The sequence below is a fragment of the Phalacrocorax aristotelis genome, chromosome 5, assembly GCF_949628215.1.
Source record: "Phalacrocorax aristotelis chromosome 5, bGulAri2.1, whole genome shotgun sequence".
Classification (NCBI taxonomy): Eukaryota; Metazoa; Chordata; class Aves; order Suliformes; family Phalacrocoracidae; genus Phalacrocorax; species Phalacrocorax aristotelis.
The window spans coordinates 13,772,442-13,790,091 of record NC_134280.1 but is presented as its reverse complement, the minus strand read 5'-3'; the positions used below and the strand labels follow the sequence as shown (position 1 = coordinate 13,790,091).

At 48.0% G+C, this 17,650-nt stretch overlaps 1 protein-coding gene and 1 non-coding gene across 2 annotated transcripts in view; one reads left to right on the top strand and one right to left on the bottom strand.

Moving 5' to 3' along the window:
• CLASP1 (cytoplasmic linker associated protein 1) overlaps window positions 1–17,650 on the bottom strand; it is a 188,866-nt gene that overhangs the window by 135,267 nt on the left and 35,949 nt on the right. The window contains exons 3-6 of the mRNA XM_075093052.1: window positions 3,311–3,389; window positions 2,963–3,066; window positions 2,366–2,457; window positions 2,204–2,279 (exon numbers count right to left, since the gene is read on the bottom strand). Coding sequence (XP_074949153.1) covers window positions 2,204–2,279; window positions 2,366–2,457; window positions 2,963–3,066; window positions 3,311–3,389 — 351 coding nt within the window. The remainder of the gene's footprint in view (window positions 1–2,203; window positions 2,280–2,365; window positions 2,458–2,962; window positions 3,067–3,310; window positions 3,390–17,650) is intronic.
• Window positions 4,472–4,588, top strand: LOC142058187 (U4atac minor spliceosomal RNA). Its single transcript, XR_012660879.1, has one exon. It is a non-coding gene; the product is annotated as a U4atac minor spliceosomal RNA (small nuclear RNA).

Below are 17,650 nucleotides of genomic sequence, written 5' to 3'. Positions count from 1 at the left end.
GTAAAAGGGCAGGCTCATGGGCCCTGCTTCCTAGCCAAAAGAAACCTAATGCTTGACTCACACTCGTCTCACCCCATTCTCCTGCTCTGCAACCTTCCTGTTCAGCAAGTCACTGCCAGCTTCCGAACCGCTGCCTCGCTCATGCCAGCCCTTACTCAGTGGCCTTGCCTCTCTTCTCTCTGCCCATCAGCCCTGCACGCCGCCACGCAGGACTTCTAGGCACAGCTCAGGAGGGACTCTTTGGTGTCCCCAGTTTCTGGCTACACAGACCCTAACCCAGCCTCGCTCTCTGCCTCTGACAGCCAGGGAAGGGAGGTCGCAGCACCTGCATGTCTGCCCACAGCGAGTCCACCAGGCCCAGGCACCAACGGCAGGGGCACGGCAGCCAGGGCATGCCGACAAGCTCTGCCATACCCCCAGCCTGCTGCCGTGGCCCCACCAGCCGCAGCATGCAGCGCAGCCCACCGTGGAGGTCCTCCCGGCATGATCTGGAAGGATTGCCTGTGTGCGTCAAGGTAGTTGGAGGTATGGTTGCAGAACTGGGTAAACCCCGTATTGGGCAAGGCAAGCAGCTCCTACAATCATACTTGCTTTAATCTACCACAGCAATAACAAAGCTTTAACGCTCAATTTTATTTTTGAGAAAATAATCATAGTTTAAATACACTTTTCCTACCAGATGCTCGCTGGGTTACACAACCTCTTAAACTGCACTAGTTGAAAACAACAAAACCTAAAAAACCACTTATTCCGAGAAGGGCAGTAACAAAACAGCTTCCGTGTCCACAACAAAGAGGATAAACACCGCACTTGACCGGCTTCTGTGTTTCTCCATCATCTCTGACCGAGAGAGGGCAGCATTGACCGAGCATCAGGCAGGTCGGGTCTCCCAGAGCTCAGGAGAAGGCGCTGGCAGCACAGAAGCAGCCCTAGGGGAGCCCAGGACAGGCACTGCTCAAGCAGGAGCCACCTGGACAGCAGTTTGCATCCGATCAGTTCGGGCATGGTCCTTCTGGGCATGAGACCCAGGCCCAGAATAAGGTGCAAGAGATCAGCCTTATTTCCCACTGCAGCTGGGGACTAGGATAACAAGCTCTGCCAGGCACATGGAAGAGGCAGTGCGGAGGGAAAACATGCCTCTGTCCCCTCACCAACTTTCTGATTCATTCCACAGCTCACCAATGACAGGACCAAGGTGTCTGTCTGCAACAAGTCCAAGTCCTGAACCCAGTGTACCCTCAAAAAGTAACTGCTTGCTCAGCCATGCCTCAGAACTACAAAGGACCCAGAAGATTAAGCTTCCTTCAAAACTTCCTGGGGTGACAGGTTTATCCTCCTGCATTGGCAGAACCAGGAAGGGAAGGCTGCTTCACACTCAGTCCTCCTCTACAGCATGGCCCTGACAGCCATGGGAACACGGCCAACTCCAGAGCCAGTGTAAACCCATTCTCCAGTTGGCCACCCCACGCTTCCTTCCAGCTAAACACTCCAGACCTGGATCACATGTATTCATCACCCACGCTAGGAAGGCAATGGGGATATTCAAAAACTACTGATACTTATGTTATTTGACATTAGTTTGAACGCTGCTTCCCCATCTCTCCTCACTAACCTCGCATATTTGCATCTGATTTCAGATTAGGTCCTGTCCAGGGCAGGACAAAAAGCACATAGAAGCAACAGATTTTCTTTTTCAACATGTATTTGAATTTGTTTTGCATTGCTGATTTATGGATCCCGTACAGCTTCCAGACCTTATTCAGGTCTTCTGGTACAACTTCTGGCAACACATGTGGCCAGGCTGTCCAGCTAGTCCCATTTGCCCTCCCTGCTCAAACTGGTTCTTCTCTAAATGTAGAAGGGTGCTGCACAGAGCCCAGAGAGATCCCTGCAGCTTCCCTGGCATTCAGGCTGTCAGGCACAGGAGCTTCCTTCCCACAAATGTTTCCTGCTCTGTTTACCTCACCTGCAGATTCATGTTTGTTCTGTTGAACTTTGAGAGTAATTGATATGCTGGTTTAGGCATATTTTTTAATTTAAATTATACCTCTTCAAAACCAGCCAAGGGCTCTTCATGAAGAGCATGGTTCAGAGTTCACCACCAGCAGCACAATTAGTTAATTTACCAGCCAGAATGCAGAGCCTCACCTATCAACAAGGCAATCAGCACAACCTTTAGATGTGACTCACAGCAAAAGCTTACCTGGCTGTTTGGATCTCCAAGTAAGTTACATATATGTGGCACTATCTTACTCAGTGTTAAACTCTGAGCTCCAGATCTGGAAATAAAGAACAAAAAAGCACCGGTGTAATCACAGAGCAGGTTTGTATATATAACCTAGGTTTGCAGGAGGTTCTGACTTACGCATTAAGTGTTGCAATAAGGCAGAGGCAAATCCCTTCTCTTGTCCGGAAATTCTTGTGTTTGAATCCTCCTAGCATCCTGTCCCACACGTACTGGGGAAGGGGAAAAAAAAAAAAGGTAAGACAGGAAAAAAGAAGGTGGAGGAAGAAACAGATTCTTTCTTCCAGCAGACATACACTTTAACATCTCTGCAGCTTAAATATAAGCTTTACATCCAATCAAGCAGAACAGGACAAGCAGTAGACAGACATTTTTAGATTTAATTCTTTGTTCTGTGATTCCAACTTCACACTAACTCCCCACGAGCTAAAAGAACACTTTTACTTACAGAAAGCCAAGTACCTTCCAAGGACCCAGAACAGCTACACTCACATCCACCCATCCCATCCTTGGGAAATCCACTGACCCTCACACTCCCAAGTGTATCCTAACATGCAACAGCATTCTCGCATTAAGCCAGTACCTCATAACAAGGCATAGGGAGATGAAGCCATTTCAGACAGGGCCACAGAACAAAACCTTCTGTCTGACAGAAAGAAGTTCTCCATTTTAAGCAGCCAGTCACTCTCGCGCACTGCAAAGGGCTGTTGAGCATACCTGAGGGTTAGCAGCCTGTTCCATGATTTTTAGCAGCAAGGTCTGATCCTGCTCCCTCACCGAGTCCTTAGAGTCTCCCAGCCTGTCAAGTAAACTTGGCAGCACTGAGGAAATAGAACAGGAAAAACCAAATCCCTCAGAAGGAAACCGCCACAGTATCACAGCCCCTCTGCTCTCCCCTCAAGCCCTCCCACCCTTCAGCAGAGCCTGAAGCCACCATGAGTCTCCCAAGCACTCACCAGGGGAGAAAGGTTTTGTGTACAAGGTCAAAAGGCTTTGTGTACAGCAGCCAGAGGGGATCCCATCAGAGCAATGGCAGCATCCTCCCCACACACACAGACCCCTTACCTGTGCCAATCTGGGCCTTGAAGCGATCTTGCAAGCGGGACACTAGCGCAGAAAGGATGTCAATCCCCAGGAGAACCACCTGCAAGCACAGGACAGACGGCATTTTAGCAGGCAGCCCTTCACACCCGGCCTTGGCCAATGCACCCGAGAGGTGGGAGCACTGGCACGCGCTCCCCTGGGAGAGGGGCCCCTTCCCACCCACGCTGTCGGCACTGCGCCCGCCTGCCCCGGGGCTGCGCCCGCTCAGGTAACAGGGCTGCACAGACACACACAACTCTTTCTTGCAGGGCTTCTGACAGACAAGCTGCGTGGTTTACAAACAGAAAAGCCCGCAAATTATTGCTCCCTGTGACATTTACAAGCCAAAATTCACTGCCAAGAACTTGACAAAGCCAGCAACTGTAATTGCGGCTCAATGCTAAAATCATATGTATTTACGTGCAATGTACGCATACCATATGCATAACAATTTCGATATTTGCTGTAATTAGTTAATTGGAAATGTTAGTTATTACACTTAGAAAATGGCACGCACTAACAGCTGCTTAATTATTCACTTGCGTAAGTTAAACCCAACACTTTCATGACATAACTGAAAACTCGGGGAAAGGACTTTTATTTTTTTTTTTTTTTTGAGAGAAGCTTCAGGACAGGCTGCAGATCAGAAAACCTGCTCTGATTAACTGCGTTTAATAACAGTACAAAAAAAAATACATCATATACCAAATATACTGCATAGCTCGTGCAGTAAATACTTGGCAAGTCCCCATACATGACGGTAGTTCCGTACGAGATGGCTCTGCCTAAGCTTTCAGCGAGCCGCCGCCGGGGCCGCCGCGCATACCTACGGCCGTATACCCACGCCGCCGCGGCTGCCGGCAGGGGGAGCGCGCCGCCGCCGCCGCCCGGCGCGGCAGGCCAGCCCCCTATGCAAATCACCGCCCGGCTGGCGCGGAGCGCTCTGGGTACCGCCGCCACACTCGACGAGAAGGCTTAAACCGGAGCCGAGAGGGGACAGAAACGCCGGTGTCCGCGGTGCTCCTCGGGAGCGCGGCCCCGAGGCGAGCGGCGGGGGCGCAGGTCCGGCGGCTCGCCGCCCCTCGCCCGGACCGTGGGCTCGGTGCGCTTTCACCTAGTGCGGCCGGGCAGGAGCTGCCCGTAACCGTCCTTATCTGGGGGTTGAGCGGCTGCTCGATGAACGCGTGGTGAGAGCAGCACTGCTAACGCCTTAAGCAACACACTGGCGCCCGCTCCGCGCGTGGCGCAATTTTTGGAACCTCGCACCGCGGCGCGTGCCCGGCGCGTTACTCCCAACAGCCGCTCCTACGGCTGAACCGCTCCTGCCTCAAGCGTCGCCCCGCGCGCCCGGCCGCGCCCCGTCCCAGGGGGCGGCTGCGTCGCTGACTCGGGAGCCTGCCCGGGCGGCGAACACCCCGTTTATCCAGGCCGCGCCACTCGCGGACCGGGTGCACGTCAGCAGCCTTCGCAACACCGGTAAGTCTGACGTTACCCGCAGCATCGGCCCAGCGCCCCTTAAACCATTGTGTACGCTAAACGCCTCACATTACGTCACTCAGGCGGCCCGGTGTAACACCCCCCCCCGCCGCTTTGCACACCAGCGGTCGGTCAGTCCGTAACCCGAGCTTCCCGCCCTCAGCCTGCCGTATGGATTCACTCGGCTCCGTAGCAGGCAGGGAGGGCAGCGTGCAGGGGAAACGGCCCGCTCCCTGTCAAGTCTCCTAAAAAGACACTTCTTCATACGAGCACCCGGATCCAATTCCTCCCAACTTCACCCTCCCCAAACAGCTCCTGCAGTTTTCTCCCACCACAGTCACAGATCCTTCAACCGTGTCATTTTTGTAATTCAACATCATTTGCAGCACGCCAACAAAGTCTAGAATCTATTCGTATGCCAAGGGAGAATTTTCCTCCTGCTTTTGCACGCCATGTTTCGGTATCACATCCATCTTGCACACTGGATTTAACCAAACACTCAGCCAGCTTCAGAGCCGGCTGCCTGAAGCCCTGCCGCTGCCTGCCCACCAGTCACCCACCTCCTCCTGCCGGGTACAGCAGCAGAGCCCTGGCAAGAGGACCGGCTTTAGATCCTCATTAGCCGAGAGATGCTTTTACAAAGTCACCGGGACTCAGCGCCGGTCACCACTCCCAGCTGTCTGATCAGACCCCCTTCACAGCAGCATCCTGGGCAGAGATCTAAGTGTGCTGCCTGCAATTAGAGGTGTGTCCCAGGAATAAATCTGATCCCGGGAGAGGAAGGGTTCCATCTCTCCTTCAAACTGCCCGCAAGCCAGAGAGCGCGAGGGGAGCTCATCACTCAAACGTTAAAAGGAAAAATGCAGCCTGCTACCTCCCCGGGATCAGACAGGGAGGATGAGCGAAGCGTCCTCAGGCTTTTTGTTGTCGGGCTTACAGAGCTGGAGAGCTAAGGAGCACAGTGATCACAGTGGTGCCTTGGATAGTTCTTGAGGGGCCAACCACTGGGGGTGACCAAGTGATATTCCCTACTGCACTGGATTCATTTCTCAACCCTGATGTGCCACCTGCCTCCAAAACTGCTGAATGTCAGGGTGGAAAGTTGAAATCGTGTATGGACTGAGACCCAGTGGATCTGTTGGAGAGACAGATAACAAAATCCAGGCATGACTGGCAAATGAACGAAGGAGGAATTGAATTCCAGTCCTTCCTGCATTGGATTGACTGCACCGAAGAGCCCACCCCAGTTTACAGCTGAAGCGGTTACTCAAGCTGTGCCTGAATGAACACATGACGACAACCAGGAGGGCCTTCAGGAGCAGGGAGACCCTCATGCAGGGCTGGAGCAGCGACGGGCCCTGTCAGCAGCCACCCCGCTGCTGTCACCTTGCGGCATGCCCCTCCCTCCCCAGGGAGTCAGCCGGTGGGCACTGCTCAAAACTGAGGCATGGGAAGGGCAGCCCTCCATCCAAAATTCCAGATAATGTTGCAGTGCTGATAACTACAGAGCTATTCCAGGCCTTTACATCAGCACAGGTCTTGCTTCATGCTCCAAGCAAGGCAGGACTCAATTCCCCAGTATCTCTAGCAGCACAGAGGCCCCTCAGACAAGAAAATACCAGGTCAGCAGCGCTGCTTTTAGCCCCCTACTTTATACAGTGCCCCCATAAGGGAGACCCTAGGTCTCCCAAACGCACCGCAGAAACACAGTGGCTCAGCCCTAGGTCTGTAGTTTGGCCACTTTGCTTATTTGACTCTGGAGGTTCCCCAAGACAGTCAATAAAGCAATTTGTGCCATCCAGTATTCAGCTCAGTTGGCATCTGCTGCTGCTTTGTAATGTCTCCGAGTACCTTCCGTAGGTGCTAAGGACTGTCAGCAAGCCCTTCTCCTGCCTCCCTCTAACTGCCAGGTCTCAAGGCACCATCATTCCCAGTAAACAAGGCTCTTGTTAGTTCCCAGGATGCAACACAGCCTTTCCCAATACAGAAAATACTTTTTTTAAGAGGTCATCAAAAACTTACTTCAAAGAACCCAAAGTATCTGTCCTTTAATACCTGGGTGGAGTTGAAAGGCCCACAGGCAGCTCCATGTATCAGAGAGCAGACAGCCTATCATCTGCTCCAAGAGTAAATGCTCACCAAGCGTGGCAGACATAAATGCATCCAACTGAACTTAAAACAAGACACACCTAAATGCACTCCCATAAAAGGGCAGGAAAGCAAGCTGCACAGTCCAGCACCAGCTGATCCAGCACATAAAAGTGACCAGAGTGAATCACAGCCTCAGGCTACCACAACAGCTGGCACTAACACAGCAGCTCTGGACTGTGGTGGACAAGGGACAAGATCCTTCGTCCACTCTGCACCGTGCCACATGCAGAGACGGACACACTCCTGCAGTGGCGGCTGCTGCACAAACTCGTAGCCCATGTCTCTTGCAGGGAAGCAGCAAAGGGCTGAGCAGCAACTCCCCACAGGCTGGCCTCCTGCTGGACCTTCTGCACCTGGCAGCCTGGGACCTACGTGGGAACACTGGAGATACGGCTTCCATCCCAGCTGCGTCACCAGCTTGCTGCATACACGGTTTCCTCATCTCCAATATTGTGGTGACACATTTCGGATATTCCACTTCAGAGTCTCTCTGTGAAGTCTTTCTTGGAGGAGGGGAAGGAGTTGGAGAAGAGTGAACTTCTAAATCTCACAGTGCAAAAAAAAAAAATGGTAAGAGAATTCAACCAGGTTTTTTGACTAGCTTAGATAATCTTTTGGATTCACAAAGAAAGACACAGAGAAGCACTTGCATACTTAAGTAAACCTAATTACTTGTGAGAAAGGAGAATGCTTGAGATTACACATTGAGAAGCCTCAGACAAGGACCAATGTTCCACATCACTGACTGATAACAAGCGCTAATCAGTCAGCCAGGGAGCAGTTCTAATTCCTCAAGACGTGAAACATCCACCACAACTGAACAGGGCACCAAAGACCAAGCAAGAGCTGAAGTTAGCTAGCTGACATCTGCAAATTTAGTTTTGAAGTCAGGTACGTATTTTGGGTCAGCACAGCAATAATAGAACTCCTGGCAGACAGACAAACATGAAATTAGCTTATGAAATGCTGACTGCTGTGTTCCACCTGCACAGGAGTATCATCACATCCACCCTGGAGGAGCCCGTCTCCTGCTGCTCCAGCACTTAACATTTCATGTTACGAGGCAGGATCACATCTGCACTGGTAACACAAGTGCATCGCCCCAGCCCAGTGATCCCAGTACAGACACAGGTCGTATGAGCTATTCTGTACAACAGAGTTTGCAAAACCAACACCAGCAAACAAGAAGGATGCAACAGCAGCACAATGGTTTTATTAGCATGACTACAAGCTGAACATGGGGGGAAACACAGAACAGTTATTCCTGGGTTCTTTGAGACTTGAGATACCATCCATTCTGTCACAGATACCACCTTCAAAATCCACAGTTTTGGATGCTGGGCCATTGATTTGCCATTCAATACAGCAATGCCTCAAGAGAGCAGCTGCTTGGTTTGGATATACAAGTTTTTCCATTGGAACATGGACCACAGCTTCTTGAAGTAGCTTCCTGGAGGAAAAAGGCCCCTTTTATTTCTCATCATCTATAGACAGATTTCTAAATCTCTGATGTTTAGAAAATGTAATTAATGTGGGAATTTAAATTTCCAAACAGCAATCTTATAGTGACTTTTCTTCTGTTTTAAGATACTGAGAGTCCAGGCATCTGGTTTGGATTTAGAAGAATGGGAAAGAGAACTACAGAAACCTTTGAGAAGGTTTTTCTGCACTCCTATACAGCTGATCAGAGTCATTCTGCACAGAACAGGGAATTACATGAGGCAATACCAGATCAACTGCAGACAGTACCTGTGGCTGAGAACCGTCACAGTGGGTCAGGAACATCCCTGGCACTCTATCCTCCCCTAACAGGGAGGCCACATCCTGTACACTGGAAAATACCAGCACCGAGGGGCTCCTTACAACACAGCATGCAACTGTTCAGCAAATCAGACTAGCAGCATACAGACTGGCAGGATTTAATCCACATGACAGCTTTCATCTCTATATCCCTTTTCCTGGTCTCCCCTACCTCATATTTGAAGGCTTTTTCCCCGCTCCCGGCAGTACATATAGAGATGCCTCACTCTTCCTTCTCTACTGTGAATCCATCCCCTGCTGCCTGTGAAGATGGCCCATGACAACAGCCCTCTCTAAGGGCAGCAAAGCCCAGGCTGCTCGTGCTGTCTCTGGCATGCCACCATCTCAAAGGAAAATCCAGGAGGTATGGACTGCCCCACGCATCTCCACCCAGACAGGTTCCTAAATCTTCATTACTTGTGGTCTCCCCTCAGTCCGAGGCTCTGTTCAACATCATCCTGCAAGTTTATCTTCCCTACACCTCCATGCCAACACCACACTGTGCTCCTGTGGCTGTAATGACCCTGAAGGCCAGCAGAGCCTCCTTTCCTCGCTGCAATGACTGCCAGTACTATCGCAGAGTACCCACACTACAGTCCCAACCACCTGAGCCTCTGGGAAGCACCTCACTTGTATGTCACAAGAAGCAGCACGACTTCCCACAGGTCTTCTGGATCTGGAAGAACAAGGACAGCTGCAATCAGCCCTTCTCCTTAATCCCCTGCTGCTCTAACGTAATAGAGCTCAGAGCACACCTCAGCACTTATAAACTAGTGCTTGTAAAAAGCTATCAAGGAGCATCTATGAATTAAGGACCACTGCTCACCCCAAAATTCAGGGGACCAGCTTATTTAATGCCAACTCACCCAACCTACAATGGTGCAGCACCAGGTCAGTGATGGACAGTAAAGCCCATGAGACAAGTCACTACCTGCCAGGGCTCACTGATGGAAGCAGCTCAAAACACCCAGTAAATCACCAGCACTTGTAAAATGAGCAAAACCTGGTTATTGAAAGTTCTCCTTTACTTACAGACCTGGGAACAGATGAGCAACTCAGTAAACAATGCATAGCTCTAGAGCGAGATAAATACCAGAAGGACTAAGGTCATTTAAATGTTGGGAGGTATTAAGAAAAAGTTGTCAGAAATTATCGCTACAGGGATGTATTTTCACACCTACTGATAGGACGAGGGCACCTTTCTTATGCAAAAGCAAAAAACCCCAAGAACTATTTTCTGGATCCAGTAAAAGAAGCCAACAAAAAAAACACAGCTGTCTCTCCTGAGGTAAGAGCTAGAGACTTGGTAGAACACATGAGAAATTCAAAGCAATTCAAGGAAATGTACCACAGCACAAGAAGTTATCACTACAGAAATTCCACAATGAAAAATGGGAGGATGCTTTAAAAAAGCATGATCATTCTGAAATGTGGACATCTGCTTCCAGGAAAGCTGATAAGTATGTCCTAGGTGAAGGAGCTGGAAGAAATCAGCCCCCAGCCACACTGCTCCCTGGCCTGCCTCTGCTCAGTGGAGCTGAAGGCGTAAATTCCCAAGAATGACTAATTTATACTCTTTTGCAAAGATTCTGCGTTGGTCCTTGAGTGGTTGCACATAACCATGATGAGAAGGAGCAGCACGTAGCCACTGGGTTCTGTCCGAAGGACACAGAGGGGATCCCAAGTTGCAGAGTCACTGCTGTGGAACACAGGTGGCTTGTGTAGCCTGAGCAAGGTCAAAGCTACAGACAGCACAGCAGGTAAATCACTACTGGCACAAACCACAGTCCATGCTCAGTCTCCAGGGAAGCAGTGCTCATGGTAATACATCAGGGGACTTTGTAGTTGAAGGCAGATTCCCAATTTAAACCACACTATCCTGTCTCTATTACCCCAAACACTGCTGACAACCAGCAGCAACAAACATTGCTTCAGAAAGGCAGTCCTGTTTTTGCAGCACCTTACAGGTATGGATATTTGCATGGCAGTACTCAATGCTTAGTGTCTTCACATAAAACAACATCAAAACAAAACACCTGCACTACCAACTGCTATTGCCTTTGGTTCCTCACCACAATGCAGTTAAATATCTTAGTCACAAATTCTGCCACTATTCCATACATTTCCGTGTTCCCAGCACTCACGCTTACAGCCAGGTCCTCAGCCAGTAAAAAAAAATGGAGGTAGCTCTGTGAGCACCGATGAGCTCATGCCTGTGTGCGTCAGCGGGGAATCAGGACCACCACATACATCCTTGAATGAGCTTGTAGCTTTGGTGACAAGTTGCATCTCAGGAGCTCAAGGCAAAATGAAGCATCATACAATGAGCACTACGATCTCTCTCACAAAAGCAAGAATATGTCAGGGAAAGGAAAAAAGCCATTGCAATGCCCTACTTTGCTTTTCATGGGAAAACTAACAGCCTTTATTATGGCAACTAAGAAATTGCTCATGTAGCGATGTGCCTTATTAACAGACCAGGTCGGTTTACCCAATAAAAGTTTTTTTCCCCTCCATTAGAGGCAAAAGCCTGCTACAGTGCATGGAGAAAGCAAGAAATCACACTGGTAATCTGCCTTGAGGTGGGACCATATTAGCTGGGGCACCTCAAGGCTCCCAGCACAGAAGCGCTGACCCCGACACCATCTCTAACACCTACAGGAGTAGAAACTGCTCAGCACATTTTAAAATTGAAACAGAGGTGCTTCTGAGGGTTTAGACACCGTCTGGGGAAAAAAAAAAAGGCAAACACAGCCTAGCAGACAATCATCCACAGTCCTCTCTGCTCCCTTAGGGATCAAGAAGAGTAGCGAGAATTGTGAAGATGTCAAATACCAAACTACCGCACTTGATCACTAGCTCCCACACTTCCAGATTACAGCATGCAATATCAGCTTTTATGAGCATCAGCAATCCTGCGAAGCAGCAACAACAGACTGTGCAGACAGCCTCATGAGGAGGACACCAAATAGGTGCAAACACAGCCAAGACCCACTAGCTGCTGTCATGTAAGAAAAGCTGGGATCTCTCTGGGAGGCTGAGCAGCCACTGTGGTGAGGAGTCAACAGAAGCTGACTTTATTAGGGTAGAGGGTAGTTACCAGATGCTGACACCTCTTGCTAGATCACAGCTAATGATGCTTTTTTCTTGCCTTGTTTGGGAAGAAAAGAACACATGCAATTATGAGTACAAGAGCATTTTCAGTAGCCACAGCCTTTGCAAAACTCTGGAAACACCCTAAGACCTAAAGCTTCCACAGCAACTCCCAGCCCTGCACAGTCAGACTGCCTGCTCAGCATCTACCATATGCTCCTACATCCTTGAGAAGTCTCCAGGTGTAATCCACACAGCCTAATAGCACAACAACCAAGAACTCTACTGAGAACAGGAGGAGAAGAAAGGTTCAAGATGTCTGTTAGCTGCAGGAAGAAAGCCAATAGCACATGTAAGTGAAGAGATGGGTGCTAGGTAGAGAAAGGGGCCACAGGTGGCAGGAGGGAAAGCTTCCTCCATGGAGGGAGGCATCACTTCAGTAGGAATCCTATTCCTGCAAAGCTGCTTCCTTAGCCCACTGAAATCTTGTCACTCAGAGGAGACTGTAAGAGCAGAAGCTCTGACCAGCTGGCCACATGGAAAGCCACAACCACCTCAGAACACAAGCGCAAGAGCTTCTACATTCTGCCTAAATTCCAGCTTCGGTAATTACAAAATCCCTACCTGGAACTCCCCCTCAGTTTCTGCCTGAGGAGTCCTTTCTTCACTTTCCATTCCTAAGAACTGCTGGGAAGTGCTGCTAGCACTGTGGTGCTCTAACAGCCAAGTAAATAAGCAACTCATTTTATAGCTCCCAAAAAGCCTAAAAGGTTTGACTATTTAGAAAGAACAGCACTAAGTACTATGCTGGAAAGTGCAGTTGGAAGAAAAGGTGAAAGTCAGACTACACTTAACCACATAAAGTGAAAGAAAGAGGCCACTTACGTTCTTCTCACCTGCAACTATAATACAAATTTGCAGCCAAAGAAAATCAGTTCTCAATGCAGACAGACACAATCCACAGGGTGAGGCTAGGGCAGAGCTGTCTGCGAGCAGCAGCTCACCAAAAAAAAAAAACCACACAAAAAAAAGAAACAAACCACAAAAAACCCAAAGAACTACACACCACACTACCAAACCAACCAAAACAACACACCACAAAAAACATGCTCTTGCAGCATGTCCTGCGGATCCTCAGGCAAGTTTTACATATGACAGGCCCAACAAGTACTGTCCATAATTCACCGAGAGTTCTTCCAGTATCCAGCATCACAAGAGGAGATAATTTCAAAACCTTCTGTGACAAAACTAAAGTTCAGGGTTTCCAGAGATTTCAGAACCAAGCAGGACCTTAATACATGAAAGAAAAAGCCAAGTGTGCCAAGAAGCACAAAGACTCTGGGACTAAGCAGCATTATTTTCAAGTATGGAGGATCAGTCAACATATGCTGCCCTTCTCTACTAGACTTCACACCTTCTGCTCCCGTCCCCTTAGGGCTGGTGAAGCTGCAGTGACCCACATGGTATTGGCAAGTGCTACCCTCAAGGGAAACCTTCAGCAGTAGGTCACAAGGTCTTCCTTCACTAATGCACTGTCTCTGCTCCAAGGCTCATTTCAAACACCTTTCTGACCCATTCAGGAAAGCCCAGAGGATAACCCTTAGAGGCATGCGCTAAAATACTTTTCAGTCTCTCCTACACCAGTGAGGGGCGCCCCTGAGCTTGACTAACCCAGGACCCACAAGATCTAGCACAGCCCATAGAGCAAATGGGATGCTTCCCACAGCTTACTATTCGGTACTGTCAAGCCAGGTCAGTGAAGACTGAGAGCTACTGCCTTAAGCTGCTGGCTATATCAGTTTCTTCTTTTATCGTTCTCTCCCAGTTCCCCCCAAGGTACAGTCAAATGCTGTTTTTCAATGCATGTCAACCAACTTAAGCGGGAAGCTTCCAGAGGTTTACTATCAGCACTGTACCAGTGACTCCAGCTGAAACCAGGACCCCAGAAAACCAAGTGCCACAGAAACACAGAAAGGGACAGTCCCAGTCCTGTACTGCTCACCTGAGTGTGTCTACGCAGGTAGAACCAGACATCACATGAGCAGATATGCACCAGTGCCCATCTGCAAGGTAGGCAGCTGTCACCATGCACACTCTGCTCGAGCCATTGTGTCATCCTGCAAGGGGCCAGGGAAATTCCACTGAGAAGTGACACAGCTGGCCCAGGCCTAGCACCCTGCAGACCTCTTTACACAGCTTCTGGCTCAGCAGCTCCAACCAGTCCGGAACCCATGCAAGCCTCTCACAATGACTGCTCTCTTACGCCCAGCTCTTAGCACAGTTCTTGATCAATTCAGGCACCATTTTTAATATCTTTTAATTCCTGGCAAGTAGATATCTTCCGAGAATTTGATCTGGCCTAGGAAACAGCAGTCAAATGCAACTAGATTCTGTCTCTGCCCATTTAAAAGCTAATGTTAACTTTGAGGGCAATGCTTTCCACATGCTCCAGAACTATATCCCACATGCCACTTAAAACACAGGAAATAAGCATTCTTCTCCTTTCCTAAATATGTTCCTCTCCAACTCCTTTTGACTTACGTGTCTGCCCCTTTCCCTTTTTGGCTGTCATCATTGAGATCTGGAGCAACAGCTGAAGCATCGCTCTACTGAGCTCTCACAAGAGAATAAAACATCTGTTTTTCTCCCTCAGACTGAAAACAGACCTTTTTAGTTGTTTCTAACAGATATTCAATTATATGACAGCATAGTGGAGCACAGTGCATCTAAATTAGGGCACACCCTTGTGCCACACGGGTGCATGGCATACAGTCAGAAACCCAAAAAGGTTTTGCAATCTCTGACAAGTTACCTATCCAGAAGTAATCTAGGGTCTGAGACACCCACACACAGGCAAGGATAGATTTCTTGCTCGGTCACTGAGAGGCTGCAGATGTCTGCAGAACTTCTTTGGAGCAGAACACGTGCACCAGGCGCTATGCACTTGGCGCTGCAGTTCAGCTGTGTACTTGTGGCTTTTTTAACAAGCTGTCTGGAAAACCCAATTCCATACATGTAACACTCCATATCATCCTACACACCTGATATTCCAGGTCTGAAATGGGTGACAGTTATCACCACAGGACAGCCGTTCAACAAAATCTGCCTGGAAAGAGTTATACTGGCTATCATAGTCCTGTTGGAAACCCACTGCTACACAAAATTCACACAGCTGGCACCCATGGAACTCAGCCACAGGCAGACTGAGGCGAGCAGCCTGGCAAGAGCTAGTTCAAGATCCAACCTGAGACACAAGGGTGGGCTGACACTGGTAAGACTCAGCTCAACCAGTACTCATGCTGTGCCCATTCTGTGGCTGGAGCACTCCATTCTCCAGAGCTGTTAAACTGGTTGAGACACTTCACAGAAAACAAAAAGAAAAATTAAATAACAACAGACAAACACCCCAAGGGAAAAGGAGGGAATGCTTCATCCTGCACTGCTTGAAGGATCCAGCATTTTCTTAAGGGAAAAGAACAAGCCATCTGAGCAGCTGATAGCACAAGTGGGAAAACAATTCGAAAATTACAGGGATAAAACCACATACATTTTGGCTTCTATATTCAGCTCTAGAAACACATTTAAACAAGTCAGACAAACAGTTCCTATCGATGCTCTAGCACCACAGCTACATAAACAAGCATCCCTCATGTTAGAGCCTTCCACAAATTCTTGTGGATTAATACAAGAAACAAATCCATTAAATGTTCAACTAAATCATTAGCTCTTGGATTAATTATCTTCAGTGGAGCTCTTAAACTAAAACACATCGGAGGAACAGAAGCTATAAATGTAATACAACCAACCGCTCAGTTCAGGGCAGGCTGCACAACAGGAAAGCACAGCCAGGTGAAGCAGGTACACCTCCTGGACAGGCTTTCACACTTTTCACAATGTTTTTACCATGTTCTTCACGACTCTCATCATTATTTTCAACTCAGCAAAGGGTAAGCTGAATCAAGTGTTTAAATAACCATTTTGATCACGATTTTATATGATCAGTTGCCTTGCTTCACAATTCAGTTGTTATCTCGGAGAGGTTCGTCCTCACTGGACAGTTGTTAACAAGAACAGCCTTCTGACTTTCTGCTGAACAGGGGATACTCTATATTCATGCAAGCTGTTAGTAGTGCATATCTTTATAAAAATGAAAAAAATTAAGAGTCTGAATATAGTTTAGTAAAAGAGGCTGGGCCATGCTTCAGGGGAAGGCAAGGGGTTTTTTTCACCCCAACACCGCAGAAACTTGAAGCAACACTGAAAAGTAACTTTGAAGAATAAATGCAACCTGCTGGATATGAGCTACATTTCACTTCAGAAGGGGAAGGGAACAGCAGCTTTCCAATGTTTTCCAAATTGTTTCTTGTAACTGTTGATTTTTAACTAAAGAAATGCAGATATATTTGTAATTTGCCAAGGGAGAGACCCAAGAGACTCGGCCGCCTCCTGCCAACACAAGCAGGTTCAAAGATGGATGGTTTGTTTTGTTTTTCCTCCAGTTCTCTAAGATTGTAATGGAGACTTGGTGGGATTTTCTAAAGCACAAATTAGCTGTCATCTTAAACTGAAATCAGCAGCACCCAGTGGCCGCAATACCTCTAAAAATGTGCCCTTCACACCTTTGAAACCTCTTCATTCTATGCTGCCTCATCTCATTTTATTCATACAGGTTGAAAGTTATGCCAGCCTTCCTGTTCCTGTAACTTCAGAAGTTGTTTCTTGACTTTATGCAACTATTCCAAACCAAGGTGCCCCATTAGTATTAAGCAACATCTTTTATACAGAAGGGAAAGCATGGTAATTCTGAGAACTCCCAGCCCTCAAGTCTGATGTCTTGTGAATGCTGAAACAAGATAGACACAATGCTGGACAAGATACTGTGCCATTGTTAGCCAGATGCGAAAAGCATTGTTTCCTCCCATCCAGCCCTACTGCACATGCTGTATGCAGTTAAAAGACATAATAGCTCTTTAATATGTAGCGTAAGAATACAGCTCAATAAAATTGGGTTAGAAAGGGTCTCCAAAGGCCAACTAGTTCAACATCATCCTCACCTCACTGCTCAAAACTATATCAGGTTGGTCACACTTCTACAAAGCACTTTGATTTACTTGATTCTTAACATATAGGCCTTCAGCTGTCTTTGACTTGAAATGTTCATTAAAACTTGAAATAGTTTTATATATTCTAGTTAGAAGCTGCCCTGTCAATTCATGATTGATTTAATGAGGTTCTGTGTCACCAGACGTTGCTGGCAGCCTGTGAAACAGCAAAACTGGTTGTTTGGGTTTTTTTTAATCCTTCCCTACGTACAGTAGTATAAGCCAGGCAACAATCTGTAGCCCTCAGACTCCAGCTACACAGTCTGATCCAGGACAATGTTGTACTTCAACAGAGTTTCAAGCAGGTACAAAGGACCAGTGCCATGGATCAGGTAGCAAGATCAGCACACATATATGTCAAGTTCAAATATTGCCAGCCGTAACAGGAATTGGTACATTCTTTTCAGCAAAGAAATGCCATTGGGCTTTTGGGTTATTTATCTAGAAGGTTTTGTTTAACTTGACATCATCTGATAAAAGTAAAAAGTTCAGTCACACATAGTAATAAGCTCCAATTACTATTCCCCTATCTATCAGGCTGTGTCAACAACAACTTTGTTCAGGGAGGAGGGGGGATTGCTGCTGGCAAGTCTCTTGGGGTCTACAGCACAGAGACTATTTCAGAAGAATAGGAGATTAAGTTTCACAGATAGTAACCATGCCAGAATAGAAAACATCATCTTTCTCTAAAGAGAAAGAG